Source organism: Takifugu rubripes, chromosome 15 (assembly GCF_901000725.2).
Source record: "Takifugu rubripes chromosome 15, fTakRub1.2, whole genome shotgun sequence".
Taxonomy (NCBI): Eukaryota; Metazoa; Chordata; class Actinopteri; order Tetraodontiformes; family Tetraodontidae; genus Takifugu; species Takifugu rubripes.
In genome coordinates, this window is record NC_042299.1 from 13,840,812 (window position 1) to 13,861,963 (window position 21,152).

The following is a 21,152-nucleotide window of genomic DNA, read 5'->3' on the forward strand; positions in this document are numbered from 1 at the left end:
GTTTCCGTCCTTTTTTTTTTATTTCTGTCCGATTCCCAACCTGCAATATTTTGTGGGTTTTTTTTAATACACTCAAGACACAGCCATGCACAATTCAAAATTCAAAAAGTCTATTGCTTCAACCACAATTAAAAATAGTTTATCCAAAACGTCGTTTCCCCGTTCCTCACTGTCCCTTTTCAAAGGTGGGGGAAAGGCCTGCTGAGGTACGCCAGATGGATTCAGCAGTTTTACAAAGCTAGACAATAAGAGTAATAATAATAATAATAATGATAATAATTTAAAAAGTAACATTTTTTGTCTTTGTTCCATTCTCTTGATACACATTAATAGAGGAATTTTCACACCACGTGTACAGGTTTACACATTCAGAAGATAGGAATGTACAGGAGCAACCACAGAAAAGGGGCACGTCGGCGGCGTTTCTCCCGATATTCACCTCTGTGCTCACAGTTCAGACCTGTACATGGGACAGAGGTCAAAGGTCTTAGGCCCAGCGCAGCTTCCTGACAGGCTACCGCACGCACACACACACACTTATACACGTTAATAACACTCAGCAGTGACTCAGGACAGACTGTGTGGGCCTGCACACAGAGCGCCGCCTTCATCGGCTCTCTGTCCAGATGAAGGAGTGTCCATTAAAGCCCAAACAGGAGAGCTGGATCCAGGAGTGCAGAGGTGGGGTGTGTGTGAGTTCGTCTTTCTCTTCTTTTTTTTTTTTGTTAATTTTGCAGAGTGCCTAACATTTATTGATACATACGATAAAGCAACCTGAATATTTTCATTTGAAGTAACAGAATCCTGGGGGGAAAAAAAGCCCCCACCCCTCATATTTACATACCTACATACATATCCTAACAAACTATTTGAAGATGAGATACTTTTATAGTTTTACATGCATGAATTCTGCTGCATCCTCCTGTCTAACATCAGTCCTTCATCTTCTGTACACCTTACTGTACAATGGAGGTACATGGTGACGAAGCAACGACCCTGCACCTCAAAATCAAAGTGGACAGTACGAGTGAGGCAAGTTCTAGTGCAGATTGAGGTAGCCCCCCCGACAACACACACGTGCAGGGATGCCAACAAGGGAAAATGTCCGAGGCCGCCAGTTAAACCTGATGTCGGTGGCTTGCGTGCAGGATTGAGTGGAATCTTTAACCAGGTCTGAAGGGAATGACAGCACACAGTGTAAACCTCAGTGTTCAGGCCTCTGCAGGACGGTGCTTCACCTGCTCTCTGACCTGCCGCATGCAGGTGTTCCACAAAATATATAATGCTTTGAATTAGGCGGAGACTGATCTCTCATTTATGTCTGAATCAGTTTATCGAGTAAAATATTAAACTGACATAGTGTTATTCATTACGTTGGCCTTGCATTGTCACAGGCCACTTCTCAATCATGCTACTATTACATTATAATACTCTTTTTCATTTTAGATGGTGTTGCACAAGTGAGAGTTGAATATTAGCCATTTGGAAATTAAATATCAGCACTTTTGGAATCAAATATTGTAATAAAAAGGTGATAATATGAAGCCAGTTTCAGTAGAAGGACCCGACTGAAGCGGCTCAACAACAGACTGACAGAATGACGAGGCCGCCCGGCTCGACTGATATGAAAAACATTAATTCCAGAGGTTTAAAGCTGTTTGTGTGTCATGCCGTCGTTCCTGCCATTTCCTTGTAGCGGCACCCCTACACCACACACACGCACATGCGTGCACACACGTAAATATGCCACCTGGAGATATGGTAATCTGCAAAGGAGCAGTGGCGTTCCCTCCAAGGATCCGCGGACATGCAGGCACGGCCCCCAACGGCCTCGCTCACATCTGGTCGCTGGGGACGCAGGTGCGGCCTGAGTGTGGGGACTCCGCGGTGGGGACGAGAGGACAGAAAGCTGAGCTGAGAGGTGGGCTCGGAAGGGACCCTTTTGTCCCTTTCTAAACGAGCTCGTGTCCTTCATGTTTTCTTTAGTTTTGGCTCACAAACGTATGCACATTGTATGACGCAAAGAGATGTTCTGTGCACGTGCTCACACATACGCACACACCAACCACGCGCTCACACATACACACACACACACACACGGTTGTGATGAACTGTTCTACATGTACAGAGTGCTGGAGAAGTAAACAAGGAGGCAAGTTAGCTCAGCAGCATGGCCTTAGAGGCTGCAAGGCCAGATGTCCAATCCACGTCTGAGGCTTGTGGGGGGGGGGGTCTTTGTCCTTGTGTTGTCACTGTAAGTCACACAAACCCCCTCCCACCGCTCCTTGTGCTGCTGCTGTCGTGTCGCCCACCACCCACATGCACCCAAGCCCCTGCCCTTCATGAATGTAGGTGTCACGGGCAGTGCTCCAGCCTGAGGTGGGGGACACCCTGGGCACACTCTAACGACTGCTGTTCTTTATGGCTTCCTTTGCAGCTACAATCAGAGGTGTCAGGCTGGAGAGAGGCTTCGCCAGCTTCAGGAAGGAATGCTGCAGAGGACAGAAGGTGTAAAGGTAAAGAAAAACAGATGCAGATTTAGAGATTTATGTTATTTGGGAGTGAGGATCTACCTGGAGCAGCTCCTTGGCAGAGCCTCTGCGGTCCACATCCATCTCCAGACAGCGGTTGAGAAAGTCCCTGAACACAGATGAAAGCCTCTCTGGGTTTTGCAGTTCTGGTGTCCCATTGGTAGCTATCAGGTACAATGCCTGGAGGAGAAACCCACCGTCAAGCAATGTTCTGCGTGCATACCTTGTGACCACTAGAGGGAGCTTCATGAGTCCAGTGTGGTGGGCTGCACTTACCCTAAGCGGGTTCTCGTTCAGATAGGGTGGTTCTCCCTCCACCATCTCTATTGCCATTATTCCCAGAGACCAGATATCTACTTTCGGGCCATAAGCCTTCCGAGTCACCACCTCTGGGGCCATCCAGTATGGTGTTCCCACCATCGTACTGCGCTTGTTCTGCTCTGGCGTGATCTGAGCACAGAAGCCAAAATCGGCTGCAGAAAGACAGAAACATTGTTTAGCACATAAACAAAATATATATTTACTTAGTTGTATTTATGTAAGCCGTCTATTAGCGACATGGAAAATTGTCCACGGTTAGTATGGCGCAACAAACACAAACCAATGTTATATAAAGTCTTACTGAGCTTGACGGATCCGTCCATTCCTAAGAGGATGTTGTCACTTTTTATATCTCGGTGAATCACCTGGTTGGAATGTAGGAAGTCTAGGGCTTGAAGACACTAAAGTGAAAGAGAATGGGTTAAGAATACTTTGATTGCTCTATGTCTCCACCTGAATATGAGGCACTTGGCATGGTTACCTCTCTGCACACTGCAGCAATCTGGCCCTCATCCATGCAGGTCTCAGTCACTACATCTGTGAGAGAGCCGCCTGCCAAGTACTCCATCACCACCCACAGCTCATCTCCTACCAAATAACTACAAGGAAGCAGAGAAATGGAATTGTTCATGATTTCAGCACATTCTGTTTAGTTTGATTAGATTTTTGTTAGTACAGAGGGGATTAAACTAAACCAACCATGACAAAGAAAGCTTTTTTTTCTTTTTGTTTTTTACAGGTGTTGCGCATGATGGAGTTCCAAAATTTAGAAGATCAACAGCGAAAACTGGAGTATTATCATTTATTTCCTATGTTTCAAAACAGTAGGTGGCAGTCCTGCACTGTCAGATGAATATTAACTGCTATTCGATGGCAAAAGGAGGACAGAAAAGGATGGATGAAATAAGGCTGGGGTCCCCTTAGTGCCTTTGCTGCAGCAGCACAGTAGTTTCCAGTTGCTCAGCACACAAAAAGCACTCTGGAGGCTTGTTTCCACAGCCCCAAAATCACCAGCTACCCTCTCTAGACTCTTTGAGGACCACAAAACTCACCGCCTCCAGAGAGCGCAGCATACTCTTAAAGGCTCGTTCCACACTGGACCTCACCTTTTCATACTAAAGCCCTCCGGTAGGCAGCTCAGAACCATTAAAACACAGACCGGCTCCAGAGCAGCTTATATCCCAGAGCCATTATTGCACTTAACATGAACACTGTGAGCCAGAAGTGAGATCTTTTGTGATGTTTTCTATTGGTCTTAGTATTTATCTATATCTATTTATATTATATTGCAATACTCAATCACAATTATACAGTTTTGTTGTCTGCCATGCATTGGAAATAAACCAACACATTGAGAAACGTCTCAAATTTGTTTACATAAGTGCGAATGAATATGTACGAATATCAGTCTTACTTTCTGAAGTGTCATTCAATTGTGAAATGGGACTCACCTGTCCAGGTAGTTCACTATGTTGGAGTTTTTGTTTTCCCTCATCACCAGGATCTCGTTGATGATCAGCTCTTTCTTGGGCTGCTGCTGCAGGTTCATTTGCTTGATGGCAACCTGAGGAAAGAAACCAGGAATCTAAGAATGTGACACGGAGCCACAGAATAAATAAGCTGCACCACTTGGATGGTCTGTCTTTGCTGTCAGATGTACCTCTTGGCCGGTTGCTATGTCGATGGCGGTGTACACGGTGCCGGACGCCCTGGGAGAATACAAAACACCGTTAGTAAAACAAAATCACTTACACATGTACTTAATTTGGCCTGCACAAACAACAACATTCATTGAAGGAAAAAGAGTTTGCCTGCAGTTTGACGTACTGAAAGTGATCAAAAGTTCTAATTTTAGGTCAAACAGATCCAAAAACACGTGATTTTTAAATGTCTGATGTGGTCTTTGACAGCCCACTCCGCCCAAAATGTAACAAGGTTCCTCATAATAAGTTACCACCAAAGCAAAGCAGAGCAAACAGGCTGTTATCGGGGAAAGAAACGCCCTTGACGGCGCCCTTTTGTGTTTGCAGATGTGATGAGAGACGCTGACAGAACAGCCGCAAAAACAAAGACAGGGAGAAGGAATGGGTGGTCACGCTAATGTGGCCCTCAGGCGGTCCAGCTTCTCTCCACTTAGATCCCTGCCGGTCTCTGGACCCGAGCCTCCCTCCCTGTGTCAGTGCTGTGGTCAGCGCAGCCTCGGCTCATCGCGGAGGAACTGACACAAGCGTAACGACTAGTACGGACCAAGATCTACTCACCCTTGGCCTATTTTCTCGAAGCGCGTGTACTTCTTTTTGGGATCCCCCACACTCACGATACTCCCTGTCACGGAGAAAGCAGAAGTGTCAAAACGCGTGCGTGGCAACAACGCACACAAGCGCATTTACGCTCTCTCACACCGGAAAGGAAGCAAAAAGCTCTGCATTTCCATTTCATGCATCCTCTTCGCTGCACGGCAGCGTCAGATGATCGACGTCCAGACAGACAGAAGCTCTACTGAGATCAAATACTCACATCTGCTTTGGCTCCACGTTGTGTGATGCTAGTTAATTATCATACTGCTTAAATCTAAGCCAGTTAGAAATATATAACTAACTGCAGTTCCCGACAGAGCGTATGAGGCAGGAAACGGACACGTACGGAGTCTTTCCAGAATCTCCTCGTCCGTCATCTTGGACTTCTTTCGCTGGCGGTCAGTGTGGCGATACATCGTGTTAGACGTGTTCTCTGGTTGAACCTGCGACTCGGGGGGCGTCGACACCTCTTTCACGGGGGTGGGGGGCTTTGGCAGGTCCATGACGGAGCGTGTGTAGATCTGTGAGAAGGTCAAAGGTGCACGCGTGAAAGCCCGCACCTGTGCACCAGGAATCCTGCTCGCTGCGGCGCTCGCTTACAGATTTGGTGTGTTCTGGTCGAGGGGCGATGACCGGTGGCAGCTCGTCCTCATCCTCCTCCTCTTCGTCCTCCTCCTCTTCGTCCTCTTCTTCCTCATCCTCCTCTTCTGACACAGGTGGGGCAATGGGGGGCTCCGACGATGATGTCTTGGCAGCCTGAAGGGGAGAAAAATGAGTGAGCATGGAGAGAAGAAGCCCAAAACGACCCTGTGCTGACTCAAATAAACCCTCCATAAACATTTTTGATTTTTCCTCCGATGAAGTCTAACCTTTAGTCTAAGGTTAATATTTAAATTAATGCATAAGCATTTAGCAGTGATTCTAAGACTGTGGGGAGAAGTGATTTACGTGATCGTGGTTAATAACTGGGGAAGGTGTGAGACAAGTGCAGTGCCATTCAGTGCCCTTTAACAAACTGTTATCTCTGCAATGGGGGGGGGGGGGAATTATGCTGCCACATCCTCTTCATATGGAATATACCCTTTTAAGTGTGATTACTTAAGCTTCAGCATAATTTATTAAGCCTAATGAGCTTTTATATCCCAGTGTTCAAAACTCTGTTGGCCTTGCATCGTCTTCCTCTTATGGGATGGAAACTTTTCATCTACCTCCAGCCCCGTCATGCATAAATGAAGCAGTGCAGCTTAGTTGTAGTGATTAAAGGGAAGGTTCCAGTAAGACTTACTGGGCCTCTGACCTGCTCACAGGCTCGGCCAGGGCTGCAGAAATGAGCCCCTAGCAGCGGCGTGTCTTTTCCTTACAGAGCCATGCGCTAATGTCTACCATGGTGATGGAGGTTAAGGTTACGGACGATGTGGATCGAGTTGTGGGATATATGAGGTCATAAACATGCAGTTGGATGCTCATCACAACCCGCTGAGGCATGCGCCCCTGCCCTGCCTTTCAGAGATGTTGAGAAGGATAAAGGAGATAGGAGGCGTTCGTGTGGGGAATAACAGACACTGTTTATCTATGAAAAAGAACATTTTAACTGGAAATCTGAATACAGAGAGTCACCAAATGCTTGTCAGCCTTTTGCGTTAATACCCACTTGAAATATAGTTTCACAATTTAGCTTCAAAGCCAATGCAGAAACAGATCAGGTGGAAAATAGAGGAGGAGTTACCTTGTCAAATAACGCGCTGCAGGTTCTAAGGCTGACGGGAGGCCCAGAGGACAGCAGTCGGTTCTGAATGTGAAGGTCGAGAATGGGAGGATTTACTCAAAACAAAAGCCACACAATGTTCAAGTGGACTTGAGGGGGAGGGGAGGGAGGGCAGGGGGGTACGCTACCCGGATGGTCCTCTAAACACCCAGAGGACAACTTCCTCTTCTCTATCTCTCCTCTGCTGTCTTTAAGGCAGCGGGATAGAATATCAAGCAGACATCACGTGTGTCTGGGAGGTTTAGTTTAGTTGCTGTGATCCCTTTTTTAAATTTGTAAGTGTTACTTTGATGGGTTATTAGGTCATTGTTTTGCAGCTATGCACAAGTCTCTGGCACACACTTTGTCAGAGATACGGCGCTTCAAAGTTCAGACTTCCCTGAAACAGCAAAGCACTTCATTGAAATCAGATGTGTGGTGCTCAATCTGACAGCAAAGTCACATTTTGAAATACCGCAATATTTATTGCTCCAGCCTATATCATGTGGTGGGCTCATGGGTTGTGTTAGCTGCTTTAGCTCAATTGTTGGTCAGACAGAAAAAATGTTTTCACTGTTGCTAAATGAGAACAGACACACGAACTCACGATGTTCTAAGAAAGGGAGTGGCTGTTCGCATTCTTCTGAATACATGTATAAATCCCTTTTCCTTTAAACCTCATTTAATTCTGCACATAATGACAAAGGCAGCTGACGTTGCACGCAACGGACATGCCAAAGTTAAGTTATCATTAGATTATTTCATGTGGAGGAGCAAATAATTTGAAGCAGCAGCTGAGACATGGCCTGCAACGAAACTCGTGGTTCTTCCATGCAGAGAGAAAGCTTTGTGTGAAGGAGGACGGCGGGGACAGGAAGTAAAGATTGGATTTTCTTTCAGCTTTTTCTCAATTTAATTTCTGGATCGACTGAAGTTCTACATAAAGATTGGCTCTAACTTTGCAGCCAGATGTTCAACAAAACCAGTTCAATATAAAGAATATTTTTCTTGCTCATGGAAAACAACAGCAGTTCCTCAACATTTAACTCTGCTACAGGTTTTGATGCTTAAAATCCTCTGTCGGAGTGCGTCAGGTAGCTCGCCGCGGGGCGCGGCCCAACGCTGGGACCTTCCCTTTAGCCGTCCTGCAGTAATGCTGCGCCGGAACGTGCAGCGCCGCAGCCAATAGCTGAGTCACCGCTGCAGCCCCGTGGACGCCGTTTACACTTCCAGGCTGAGGTGGACTCACAAACCTCTTTTTGCCACATGGCCACACCCACTTGCCCTTCCCCAGCAAGGAGCAACAGCCCATGCGTTAAGTGAAACCAGTGTAGTTTGCCCGGGGCTGCGGGTCCCACTCGGCGCACCCCCTCGCCCAGCTGAGCATCTACAGCCATTGAAAGCATAGATTACGCCGACCAAAACCAGGAATGAGGTCAGCACAGTGGGTGTCCTTCTAGATGCAGCTGAGCCGCCGCTAAATCTCATCTGCGGGTGTTTCACAATTTGGTTAAGTCAATTGGAAACTAAAGAGCGGGCTCTCGCTACGGTCACTGTTTCTGGGCGGCCTGATCGGCGTGCATGTAGATTCAGGGCTTTATTCTGCACAGTGAGGTCAGCGAGCCTCCTGGGAGGAACGCGCGCTCATTGCGTGTATTGAAAGGTTCCAGCCCGGTCCAGAAAGTCCCTGATGGTTTGAGTGAGAGGTGAGTGAGAACGCTTCACTGCTGGAGATGCAGAGGTTCCAGATGGTGAAAGGCTGACTCACAATGTTGGAACTTACCTGCCGTGTCACTGCCCTGATATTATGAGGAAAAACTAACTTTCATGCAATAATGTGGCTAAAACCATTATTTCCCCACCAACACTGACCATGAATTTAGGAGTATTTGGATATGAGAGGACTCACCAGATTGTTTGCGGCTATATATCCATGAGCAGACTTGTCTGGAAGAGGAAAGGACGGGTTTTATGAAGGGGGATCTTTTCAAATCCAGGCTGAGCTGCATGTTTTGCTTTAGCAGGGTTGCTCACCTCCTGAGGTGAAGCTCATGTACTTCTGGTTGTTCACAGTCTCTTTGGAGTCGTAGAACTTTAGGACGTCAAGCACGGCCTGTGGGTTCTTCTTCTGTTCCAACTTGGTGATGTTGGAGGTCTGCAGGAGCCGGGCCCACTGTTCTGGGATGCCCTGCACCAACAAACGCAGGTGGGTGTTTCAGCTTCATGAAAAGGGCTTTTATAGCACTTTTATAATCTCAGAAACATTTCAGTAACCAGTTGGAAATGTTTTGCGAGGAACTAGGGAATAGCAATCTTCTCCCGCTACGCTAACAGGGTATTCAACCAACGGTGTACTCTAAGAAAATGGTGTGAAGTTGTAACATTTTGGTTTAAAACAGCCTTAATATCTTTATCCGCAAAATTCTTTCATTGATTTCTTTCTAAAGAAAGCCTAAAACAAACAAACAAACAGAAATTGCAATACTGCCTTGGCATCGTAATGTTTACTGTAAACCCCTATTTGGAACAAGCACAGGAGCCTCCCTCTGCAGTAGTTCCATTCATTTACCAACTTTACCCAAATACAGAAGCACCAACATCAGTTTAGGGTGGTGTTGATGTGTAGAAATGTTTTTAACGGCTGCTGTCAGATCAAAAAATGCTTTAGAAATACTCACGGTGAATTCTCCTGTTACAGCGTCAAAGCCGACATGAATGGTGTGTTCAAAGTCTGAAGGCAGCGATATTTCGGGACGTTCCTTCTCCTTCTTCTTATTTGCTGAAGAACACCGAGAAAAGCACCAGATCACAACCCGGATCACAACCCTTCCACGCAGGAAGGTCACCTGTGAGACAGGAAGGGCGACTTGGGGAAAAAGTACTCACTCTTGTCTCCCCCGGGGAAAATGGAGCGCAGTCGGACTTTCTTGTTTTTCTCTTCGGGAGCCATTGGAAGCGGTTTGGAGGCGTGATTCAGTGATGAAGAGTCTCGGGAACTACTGTTCATTCTCAAGGGGGGGGCTGGTGGTTTCTCTTCAATATCGACACTATCAGACATCTTTAGCAGCACTCAAAAATTCCTAAGAGACAAATAAAAAGGAATTAAAAGCTTTAAGTCACAGGTCTCTGCATGTGACACCTTACAGGGGTATTTCTGGCTAGTTTATATTCACAGAACAATCACAAGAAGCCCAATGAACTGTTTCCCATTTTGCTTTTCCACATTATATTAAATTTAAGAAGATTAAAAGAAATGACAGAGAAGAGCAGCTAAAAGAGACTGAGATTGTCCCATCGATCTCTTCTCTTGATTAAATAAGCCTGGAGGATTCATTCATTATTAAAATCGAACGTGTTTCAGCTGTTTGTCTAATCAGCTGATTCCTTCAGTGCTGCAGCTCTTTGGAGGATCTGTAGGGTGACTCTGACTCAATAAAAGGCTCATATTTATGGAACAAACAGGGACGTGATGTACAGCTGGCAAAGTGAGTCCATTCCCTCTGCGCTTGGTTTCTGATGCAGCAAGAAGGTGGCAAAATCTCAATGTTCGATCGCTGCACAGAGACAGTGAACGCATCAACGAGACCCCGAGCGATAGTTTGAAAGCGGCACATTTTCAGAGATTTGACCTATTTTAGCGTCTAAGTGTGAGGAATCTGGCAGCAGCGACTCTGGCTGACACGTCTGTAAACTCTCCCAGATTCTTGTGCACCGTCAAACGGAGCAGACGCTGCGCAGAAGAAATACGGGAATATAGATTTAACATCCCGGAATTGTGATGAAATCCATACAAGCGGAGTGCGTCTGGGCTTATTTGGATGTGGAAGGGAGCGCGGGCTCCACGGTGGGCCTCCTCAGCTGCCAAAACACCCAGAAGTTGAGTGTAAGAGAAACTGGCAAGAGTAAACCTCGCCGTCACTCATCCCCTGGACTTCCATCCACCCTCTCCCCACCATCTTACACGGCCTCGCCCTGCGGCCAGACTAGGCCCATCGTGTGACAAATCCGCACCGCCGTCCCAGAAAGCAGGCCATCCCAGCTGGCTGCTTCCTGGAGACCTACATTAGCAGACAAAGACTCCTGGGCTCTAAGGCAGAGGCGCACTGACAGACGACACATGCGTCCTCGCCGTGGCCTTTACTATTTCATGCAGCCATCTCCTGCGCCGGCCCAAATTCTGGCAGATTACACGCAACTCTCTCTGACACTCCTTCCTGAAGGTCGAGAAAACCTTAACAGGATGATAAGAAGTTCTAATTTAATCTCCACATGGGACCGGTAGCACTGTCGCTACTTCAAAATGGAAACTGTGGTTCTCGGACCCGATTTAATCTTAGATTTTAAAAAAGAAACATTCTTTCCATGAACCGCATCAACCATTCATGTGTAATTAGGCCTGATCTAATGATTTATTCATACGAACTAGACGATAAAACCTTTGCTGATTTATTATCCCAGACGGTTTGATGATCTGCTGTTGATTTTTGATAATAGAGTTCTAATATGATCTTAGCCTTCCTAATAAACAGGCCGCTCTCCTCGCAGCCTGTGATGAGAATCAAAAGAATTCTGTTCCGCTGGCAAGAGAACGCAACGCAGAAACCACATTCTGATGCTCCGCCTGAACAAACAGGCTCGTAATCACTGCAGGAATTCACTTGGAAGATGACGGCCAATACGTGGCCCCGTAGAGGAGACGCAACAAACGACGGACGGCGGCGACGCTGAATATAAAACCGGCCTCTGTTTTAGATTAAGATAACAGCGAGTTGGGAAACTGCTGAGTTTCCACGAAACAGGTCATTCTTGACGGGTTGGTTTACTATACAAACAGAAGCTGCATGGAGAGCCAGTTTAGCTGCGGGGCAGCCTCCCACCCACAGCCAATAAACACCACCGATAAGGTTTCCTCCACAGAACCTGCACAGACAGCCACTGAATGATGGAAGGCGTGAGCACAGCATTAACGGCTCCCAGCCCCGTTGCTGGGATTTTCATAAAAAACAGCGTGGGCGCCTCAGGTGGTAGTTTCCACCCTGCCGGCTAAAAAAACGGAAAAAAACGGAAGCAAACAGGTTCCTGTCGTTGGAGGACAGGCATGGCGCTCAGAGCGACACCTGCTAAAACTCTGGTGTTTACAAAAGGGTTCGCCAATATTGACATGCTAAAGCTACGACAGGTTTGTTATCATCCCATCTGAGGGGGGAACACATGTAAATGTGTCGAACCGGGACTGAAACAAGAAAAGCAGGCCTCCACATTTTTAACTCCAGTGCAGTACACCGACATGTGATTCACTCAACCATTAAATTTGCAAAAACAGGTGATAGGATATGTGGTTAATACCTGCACATTGACCTATGCACGCTCATTCTGCTGCCAAATAAATTCTATTGCTACATCTATGTTTGGGGCTGCTTGTGTCACTTCCTCCTGCAGCACAATGGTGCACTGGACCTCCTCATGTGCACCTCATATAAAACAGCGTAGCTATAGCACATGCTCATTAATACAGTGGTGGCAGAAAGGGTTTCGGGCTGCCAAAATTTTTTTACAAAATCTCAGATATTACCATTAAACATTTGTGGGAAAATATTTTTGTGTTTCAAAAGATGTGACTGCTTTAGACAGACAGAAACTCTGAATAGTTATAGTGGAATAGTTAATAAATAACGCCTGACAAATAAAAGAAGTAAACCACAGCACACCACATGAATTCATATTTATTAGTCCTGCCATTAGCTGGCCATCTGAAAACTATCTTCCAACACTGTATGACAATTTCAGGTCAAGTGGAAAGCAGCAAGAATGAATAACGCAGTCAGACACCTCAGTCGGGCTCATTTTAATAGCCGACAGTGGTGAAATCCCCTTCACAGCTGCAGGATCCACAGACCAGTTTCATTAAACTGCTGCGGCTCATCGGCCGGTTGTTAGCCACTGCAGCAGCTATAGACAACAGATTGATGGAGGCCCAGACATCAGAGTCTTCACTCACATAAAACACTGACCTATTTATTGTGCTAACCGACAGGCAGGAGCGCAAAGCAGTCAACGAGTGCGCTGTCCCTGAAACAAGCGGCTCCTATTTATGAAACACACAGGCTCGTCTCTCAACGCCATAAATCAGCGCCACATCTGCCTGCTGCCCGAGAGCTAACACAGGCTTTCATTTAGATGGACATTTAGATACCAGGTTTTTTGTCAAAATAAACAAAACTGTCATTCAAAAAATGCTAATTTGCCAGAAATGCCACTTTCTCCCTTGCTAGCTTCGACGGGAATTTTGATGTTCAACTTAGATAATACCGGGGATATTTTCACATTTCTCTGCCATAAAATATTCATCTATCCACGAAGAGGAGGCATTTCCCGGCTCTTTCAAACATTAATGCTGAATTTGAATGGCTAACACAAGAAGAGGCTCTAATTCTGAGCCCACGGCGTCCCAGTAATGGCCCCAGCAGTTGGGGGAGGGCACCATAAGCTGGGCTCTTCATGCCCCTGATTAGGACACGCTTTCAGTTAGACTTTAGCCCTGGCCTCACTTCTCCGAAGGACGACGATTACTTGGATGGGGTGGACAGCTAGAGGACATTCAGAGGAGAAGGAAGTAGGAGGGTCCCTCCAGAGGTGCAGTTTAGCCTGGTTATCTCCTTCATCATGGTGTGTCATGCGGACCGCCGAGAGTGTTTTATAGGCATTTAATCGGGACTCAGTTACTCTAATCTGCTACTGGCTTGCTTGACAATCTGCATGAAAACACAGGCAGAACCTGAAAATCCCTTTAAAAATCACACACATCACGCAGACACGGGTCAGGCAGACATGTCACCACGCAACATGTTTGCTCACACGGCTGCCGTCTCAAGCTCAGGAAGCAAAAACCCAAAAACACGCATTTATTTTATCATCAGACAGTGAAGTAGACTCGATCACAGTTTCTTCTACAACGGTATCCAGTCTTCTCTGGATTAACGTTGCCTACTGACCTGCCATCATCATCTCCTCGAAATGAACCCAAATGTTTACTGACCTGTGCAGAAGTCAGGAAACTTCACGCTTTTATAAAATCGCTCGCCGGCGCTGTCGTTTACACGCCGGTATTCAAGCTTTAAAAGCAGCACAGAGACAAAATGATTACTTCCAGTTAAACATTGACGTTTGACATTTTATGTCAAAAATGTCGGTGTGTGAGGAGCTGAAGGTAAACGATGAGATACTGAGACGTTCATCCTGGAATCAAAGACCCAGCTGATGGCTAAAACCACTGTGTCTGCATTAATGTTTACCTAAAATAAACATCATAAATCCCCCCACAGAATCTCTGTTTTGCATACAGCTGCATCGGTTTGCTCCCAATAGGAAGCAGAAGATCAAGTTTACGCTCAGCTTAAAAACCAAGTGAGTGCACAAAGGCCTTACTACCACCTACTTTAGCTTTAGATCAACTCAAAACTGTTTGAATAAGGCGTCATGACACATTCAGAAACATGATCTATGAGGTCAAGTTGAAGGAAAAGTAAAGAAATGACAAAAAACAGCTGCTGATAACTTTGATTCAGCAGCTGTTTAGGAAATATTTGCATCTTATCCTGTCGTCAGGCTACAACGGAGAGGCCGTTCCTTCCAAACTTCCCTGCTAAAGACGTGTTCTTTAATATTTAGTGCCGCTCTTTTATCAATGTGCACACTTCAAACCTGCTGGGTAACTCTTTAATCACCTGCTCAAATGATTGTTTTTAGCACAAATGTGTCCAAACATGTTAGAATTGGACTCGCCAGCTTACTCGACTGCTCACTTGCAGCACTGGTTTTCTTATTTTTCTATCCTGACATGAAACTGAAAGCCGCTATTAGGTTGTGCCGCTGACTCGGCAGGTTAGGTTTTTACGGGTTCTTTTTTGTGAGGCAACACTGGCTGGAGACCAACAGCAGCTGAAGTATGGACACTTTATCCTTTGGCCACAGAGAAGATCAGAGCCTTGATGACTTCAAACAGTCTGGACCGTTATTACTGTCCAGGAACAATAAATACTGCAGTCTTACGGTAAAATACACACGAAATGCTGCTAAAATTGAAATTCTTCTCTTATCCTACTCATGGCTTTGCCTTCATCTTCTGTTTTAAGTCACTATACTTGCACACGTCCGTCTTTTGGATGAGTTTTGGGGGGAAAGTGCTTCATTTTTTTTAAAGATTTGATTTATTCTTTTGCCGATGCCGACCTGGTTTCTCGGGACGCCCATGTGACCTGTGACAAGTGGATCTGGTTGGGGCGGCACAGGTAGAGCTGTTCCTGTTGCTCTGCCCACTCACAGGCAGCAAAGTGCTTTTTTTGCATTAGTGTAGCATGGGTGGGCACATCTGAATGCCAGCTGGAGACAGAGAGGGGAGTGGAGTTGGGCCTGCAATGCCAGCTGGTGCACCTGCTCAGAGTCTGACGGGTTAGAACCCTTTCACAGGAAACACAGGAAGGGTCAGAAAGAACCACCAACATTGTTCCTTTGACTTGATGCTCCAAGTTCATGGAAGTACTTATTAAGATAAGCAGCTGATGCTGTGACATCCATGTAAAGATGGAAAGAAATCAACAAACAAGATCACCTAATGATACATTACACACCTTTAGAGGTGATATAAGGTCTAAAGAGTGAAGTGAAAACATGAATGGGGCAGAAAATCCTTGCTTTTCCTTTACTTGTGTTGCTTTTTTTCCATATGTCACCAACTGTTGGAGGGATAGCTGAAATAAAGGCTTCACATGAGCTGGTACTTTAAAAACCTTCCTCGTGTGTGATGGCTTTAGCTATTTTACATTCCTGGAGTCTCTAATTCCGGTTCAGACGCCCCTCTCTCCAACTCTGATCAAACTCTTGACCCGGAGAAACGTGTTAATCTCTTAAACCACCTGAATCCTTTTCTCCCCTGCAACATATCATCCTTTTCTTCTCTGGCGTCTCCAGTTGCCCACTGCACCACCTTAACGACGGACCTCTCTGGAATATTAAATCCTCCCAAGGCATCGCCTCGGCTCTCCGGAAGCTTTATTGGCATTTTTGTGCTTGATGCAACAGGAAAGGTTGGAATCGCGGATGGCTCGTCTCTGTCGCCCGGCAGATGAACACACAAAGCTCGCATACAAACAAACAGCACTATTCTGATTGCAACAGACATCAAGTCGAGAGATTAAGGAGGGAGCCGTGTCAATGTGTCAGTGTGTGAGTGTTTCGTCTCTTACTCTCCCTGTCTCACTTCCCCTCCCTTTCCAAGACAAAATGGCCAGATGGCTCCCAATCCTGCATGTTAATCCACACAGACTGTAGCCATGACACACCTACCACAGGAGAACGGCTCCGGTTCACACAGAAACACGCGTGAACGCCCCAAGTTGGGCCCACCTAGACTTTAAAACCTGCCAACTCGAGTCCAAAACTATAACTCTTTCCGGACAATGGAGGCATAACTCATTCAGAGTAAGTTCTCAACAGATGGAGACCGACTTGTGTGTGCAGCGTGTTCCGATATCAGATTTCAGACAGCCCAGTTAGCCGGCTACGAGCCAACATGAGGTCCTGTGTCCGCGGCTTTTGTTAGCTGAGGTGAGGTAAGACAAGCCCTGTGTGTGTTGGGTTACACCGGCCAGTGGAAAACATGGGGAAGCCCACGACTGGACACTGAACCATGGGAAGAAAATACCAACAAAGGTCAATTTTTTTAGATTTTCTGGGATGATTGTCTGAAGCAATTCTGCTAGATTTATATTCACCTTTTCACAATAAAAAGAACAGGAAATGCAGTTTTGGATGGGTCGGTTGTGCAAACACGGGAAATTTGCCTGCATGACTCATGTTGACATTATAAACATTGTGCTTCGCGGTGCACTTTTGCTCATTTTTGGCTTTGCGGCACACAGAAGTATGTTACAACAGACCTGACACACATGTGCAAGCCTTCCTTTCAAACATGAAATTTTCATGAGGAGCACGTAACCTGCGGAGACGGAGCCGTTGCTAAGCAGCCCAACGCAGACCTGTACAGACGGCGTATCACATCGTTTTTGGCTTCTACTGTGACCCTGGATGAGATTATTTCTGCAGCCCTGCTGCCTCTGCTGCATGTGCTGCAAGATCACGTACTGACACATTTAGAAATCACAGAAAGGATGAAGTGAAAAGGTCCAATAGGGCAACATTGATAATTCAGGTTTAAACCGGACAGCAGACAGACGGGAAACCTCTTAAATGTGGAGTAAAAAGCTCCAGTTGCTTCACTGGTGAGTGGGAGAGCACGCTTCACACCTTTAATAATACAACAGGGAACTGTGACAGAAGTTGCACCTTCAGTATCCCATCCCCCAATCTTCCTCTCGCATCTCCTCACCCTCCTATGATCGCTGCATCGACTCCCCCAACATCCAGACAACAGGTCTCTGATCAGGCTCATCTACAGCTACTCTTCCTGGACCAACCTCTCCCTCTGATCCATGTTTGGCCTGATCGCCATTTAACTGAGGAGAGCCGCCACGGCATCAACCCCTCCATCCTCCTCCGCCCATGGCGGCTCCGAGAGAATCCGTAGCAGAATAGCTCATCTTTCAGAGGACCTACCCCCGCCCCCACTCTGATCCCCCAGTGCAGTCAGGTGACCAGATGTTTTATATCTCCCTGTCACTACAGCCGCCATGAAGCTGCTACACACATCCATGTTGAAGGAGACGGAGGCAAGTCTCATCTCCGAGCGTGTGTGTAGTCACTGCTGTTCCTTCATCAATCCCCCCCCCCCCCCCCCCCCCCCCCACTTATAAGAGGCCAAATCTGAGCGCTGAGATGCGAACGAGCATCCATCAGTGTGTTTAGAATCCATCGGTTTATTATCCATCCAGTAGCCTCAGGTCTGCAGACCAAAATAGAATTGGCTCTTGTCATCCAGTGTCGCCCCTGCAGCTGCTGCATTTGTCTTAATAACAGACACGCATGCACGTCAGGCCTGCACAGACAGGAGCGTTGATTCCAAAGCCTCCCCATCAATAGAGGTGCAATTTGTGAGGCGCGAGGAAGGGCACACGGGGATGATGTGGCACAGAGAGGGGCTATAGGGGAGCGTTTCCATCTCGCGGCCACAGACGGACTGCTGATGAAACAGCTGCCTCCTTAGCAGGGCAGAATGCAGAGTAGAAGAGGGGGAGAAAAACAGCTACAAAGCACCCCTACATACACAGCCTCCCCCTCTCCTCCTCCTCCTCTCCTCTCTACACCCCCCCAACCACCCACCCAACCTCCTCCACATCCCAGATTGCACACACAGGGAGGGAATTACCTGAAATATGTCTTCACATTCTCTTGCTCAGCGCTTCCCCTTCGAGCCCGTCGCTCCGCTGGATTCATCATCAAGTGTCCTAGTGACAGTTTAAAGGCAGGAGTGCCATTCTCTTGTCAGACCAGTTCCTGACCCTAAAAGCAAGCTTGTTCGGCAGGCTGGATGCTTCACTGGCTGCTCGCTGTTCCCTAGCTCATGATGTCATCCACCCAGCTCTGCCCATTGGCTGAGAGGCAGAATATTAATGCAGACAGCAGGTCTGGGGGAGGAGGCAGCCAGCAGCCAGGCCCGGTTGGTTTGCTGTTTAAAGCACTAAACCTACCGAGCAGGACGGCCGGGACAGAGGGATCCTATCCACAGTTTAGGGGCTTTTCTATTGCAAACAAGACTTTTGCAATCAGACTCACTGATGTCTGTGGTAAATACTTTAAAAGCACTGTTATTTTAACAGGAAATCTAATTTAACGTTTTAAAAGAAGCAGTAACATTGGAACCTACTTGTAAATCATGGAAAGACTGGACTAATTTAGTACTTACAATAGGAGTTTTAAGTGAAGTTATGATATAGTTATATTTCCTGATTAATATTTCCATATTAGCTGTTTTGGATGTTAATTCCAAAAAAGGGCGAGATGCTTTAAAGGACTCTGCATTGTCCAGCAGCACATTTCCTTTGCCTGTGAAATATTTTTCTAAGGTGACACTAAAATTTCATCTACCTTTTATATAAATAAATGATTAAAAAGGATTTTTACTGGCGCAGGATTTACCACCCAGCACTGTTTGAGTACGATGATGCTACTGGCTGCACGCAGGACGACACGACAACCGTTAAACTCACTGCATGTGCCCTAATTTGCCTATGATGTCATCTTTTTCTGCTAGCGCGCCTGTGATTGGCTGACTGACACAGCATCTGCTCAGTCTCATGGCTAGCACTCCTAGCCCAAGGTGGAGGCCTATCAGAGGCTCTGCAAATCATGGCCGGTTGTCCTGACAACCCTGTCATGTCGATTTCGGAGTGTGTCATGGCTGCTCCAGCCGGGCTCCTGATGACTGCAGGAAAAAGCACATTCCCTCAACATTACAACGTGGACTCTGTGGTTGAATGTGCTCATATTCCTCTGAAAATGTCCATAAGGAAAGGAAGTTGACAGTAACTCCTCACAGCAACTCAGGAAATCAGAAGGGGAATTTTTTTTAGGAGAATTAATGGACTATCACCATGACAATGTGCAGCATAAACAGAGGCTCTTATCACAGAGATGATGGCAGCAGTCATGTTTCCAGCAGGACTGTTCATTTTTGAAGATCAGATGCTTCGTGCGACTGTAATTAGGAGCATCACAGAGGGGGGTTTCCCCAGCAATGGTTTATCTGGTGGGGGGGTTCTGATCTGTCTGATCAGCTGTCCAACGCTGGGGTTAAAAGCACGGACAATCATCTCAAACAGGGATTTTGACTCCAGAGAGTCTTGTAACACAGAAATATTCAAATCCAGGGGAGATATGCCATAAGCCTAAAAGCCTGTTTGGATGTGAATGTGACTTTTAGTCTTCTGAACTAAAAATGATGCCTAAGGAAGGGGGCACGAGGGCAAAATCTCAGATCAGGAGCCGATGGAACAATCTGTAGCGACCCTGAGGGGAAGCGCCATTCACCAGAGCCCACAGGCTGCCGTCATAATCAGGTTTATGTAATAAATCATATCAATATCCACAGAGGAGGTGACGTTCAGGCATTAAAAGGCCCACGCTAACTCGGCTCGTAAAAGATAATAAGCCGAGCTCACTCGTGCTGCAGTCAGATTTAAAAGAAAAAACTATTTTTAAGTGTGTGCTGGTGCAGAGTAGCCCCAGAGGAATATAAATGAGGTTAGTGGGCCTCTCTCCCGCTGATTATAGTATTGATAGGTTATCCACAGTGCTAAATCAAATCTATTCCGCCACATCATCTTTTCTTTTTCACTGTAAAAAAAAAAATGCAGTAATGCAAGTGCTGACAGCTGAAAGCGGTAATTACAGATTACAGCTCAGTTTAACATTTTGCACTTAACTCCTTAGCTGTTTTGGGGCGCTGTTAAATGTAGTGTATATTTCCTGTTAATGGGGCCATCGCATTACAGTCTGTTTCGGATCATGACTCCTTGTCGCTGTAACACAATGTCAGTTCTTATCCCTGCACTACACCACGCATCTGCTGAGGCTTATGCAAAAATGAGAGCGTAAAAATAAGGCAGCCACGGAGTCCTGTTGAGCACCAAACCACTCTCAAATGCAAACAAACACCAAAAGTCCAACCATGACAACCCAGGAGCGAAGAAGCCCCTCCCACCGACAGCTGGCTCATTGTGTCCTGTGCCTCTGAAGTGGCCTTGTTTCCCTAGGACAGTTCAATAACTAATCTGAATGCAGCCAATAGCATGAAGCTGCACAGAGGAGGGAGCGCCGGCCGGGTGGAAAGCTGTAACCTGCCGGCATGTTCTGTGTCGGGTAACTGGGAGGTGAGCTCACCAGGTCGCGTGAGGATCCGTGTGCGGTTCAGACGTGATGAATGCACACCTTGGCAGCACTTGCTGAGGCTTGAACCCACCAGGCTCGTCCACCGAATTAATTAACTGAACAAATGAACTTTTAATGTTCTGCTGGATGTTTTCCATTGTGATCTAATTAGTGATATGAAAGGTTATCACAGCACATTGCTTCCTGAGATCACACGTGACATTTTACTCTGTCAGTTCACCAAACAATGAAATTAAGAGGAATGAATCGTTCTCCATCCCTCATTTCCTTCTTCCAGCTTTCCTGCCTCCGATACAGTTAACAAGATGCGTTTGGAAAAAGCAAAAAATATCCCACCAACATTGGTTAAATGTCTTATAATGGACATTTTATCTTATTTCACTTAATCATAGTTTCTGAGGGTTTTGCATGGTCTCT

General features: G+C 46.4%; 1 protein-coding gene across 2 annotated transcripts; it reads right to left on the reverse strand.

Annotated features, from left to right (window-relative positions):
• Positions 1-10: 10 nt before the first annotated feature.
• On the reverse strand, positions 11-18,399 carry LOC101070991 (serine/threonine-protein kinase PAK 3). 2 transcript variants are annotated; one of them, XM_011611576.2, is made up of 16 exons: positions 18,214-18,399; positions 9,780-9,973; positions 9,572-9,672; positions 8,928-9,081; positions 8,803-8,840; positions 6,876-6,938; positions 5,750-5,905; positions 5,496-5,670; positions 5,114-5,177; positions 4,513-4,561; positions 4,304-4,416; positions 3,334-3,451; positions 3,154-3,253; positions 2,808-3,004; positions 2,574-2,711; positions 11-2,492 (listed from the first exon to the last, which is right to left on the reverse strand). In XM_011611576.2, exons 2-16 carry the CDS (start codon positions 9,949-9,951, stop codon positions 2,403-2,405), a joined length of 1,728 nt encoding a protein of 575 aa, XP_011609878.1. In that variant the 5' UTR covers positions 9,952-9,973; positions 18,214-18,399; the 3' UTR covers positions 11-2,402. The 2 variants fall into 2 exon arrangements, with proteins under 2 accessions (XP_011609878.1, XP_003971199.1); XM_003971150.3 differs by lacking the exon at positions 6,876-6,938.
• Positions 18,400-21,152: the final 2,753 nt, after the last annotated feature.

Excerpts from the sequence above, each read along its gene's own strand:
- LOC101070991 (XM_011611576.2), bottom strand. The coding sequence starts at position 9,951 with ATGTCTGATAGTGTCGATATTGAAGAGAAACCACCAGCCCCCCCCTTG. Across the intron at positions 4,417-4,512 it reads ACATAGCAACCGGCCAAGAG|GTTGCCATCAAGCAAATGAA; the intron begins GTACATCTGACA and ends TTCTTTCCTCAG. Across the intron at positions 3,452-4,303 it reads ATAGTGAACTACCTGGACAG|TTATTTGGTAGGAGATGAGC; the intron begins GTGAGTCCCATT and ends GCTTCCTTGTAG.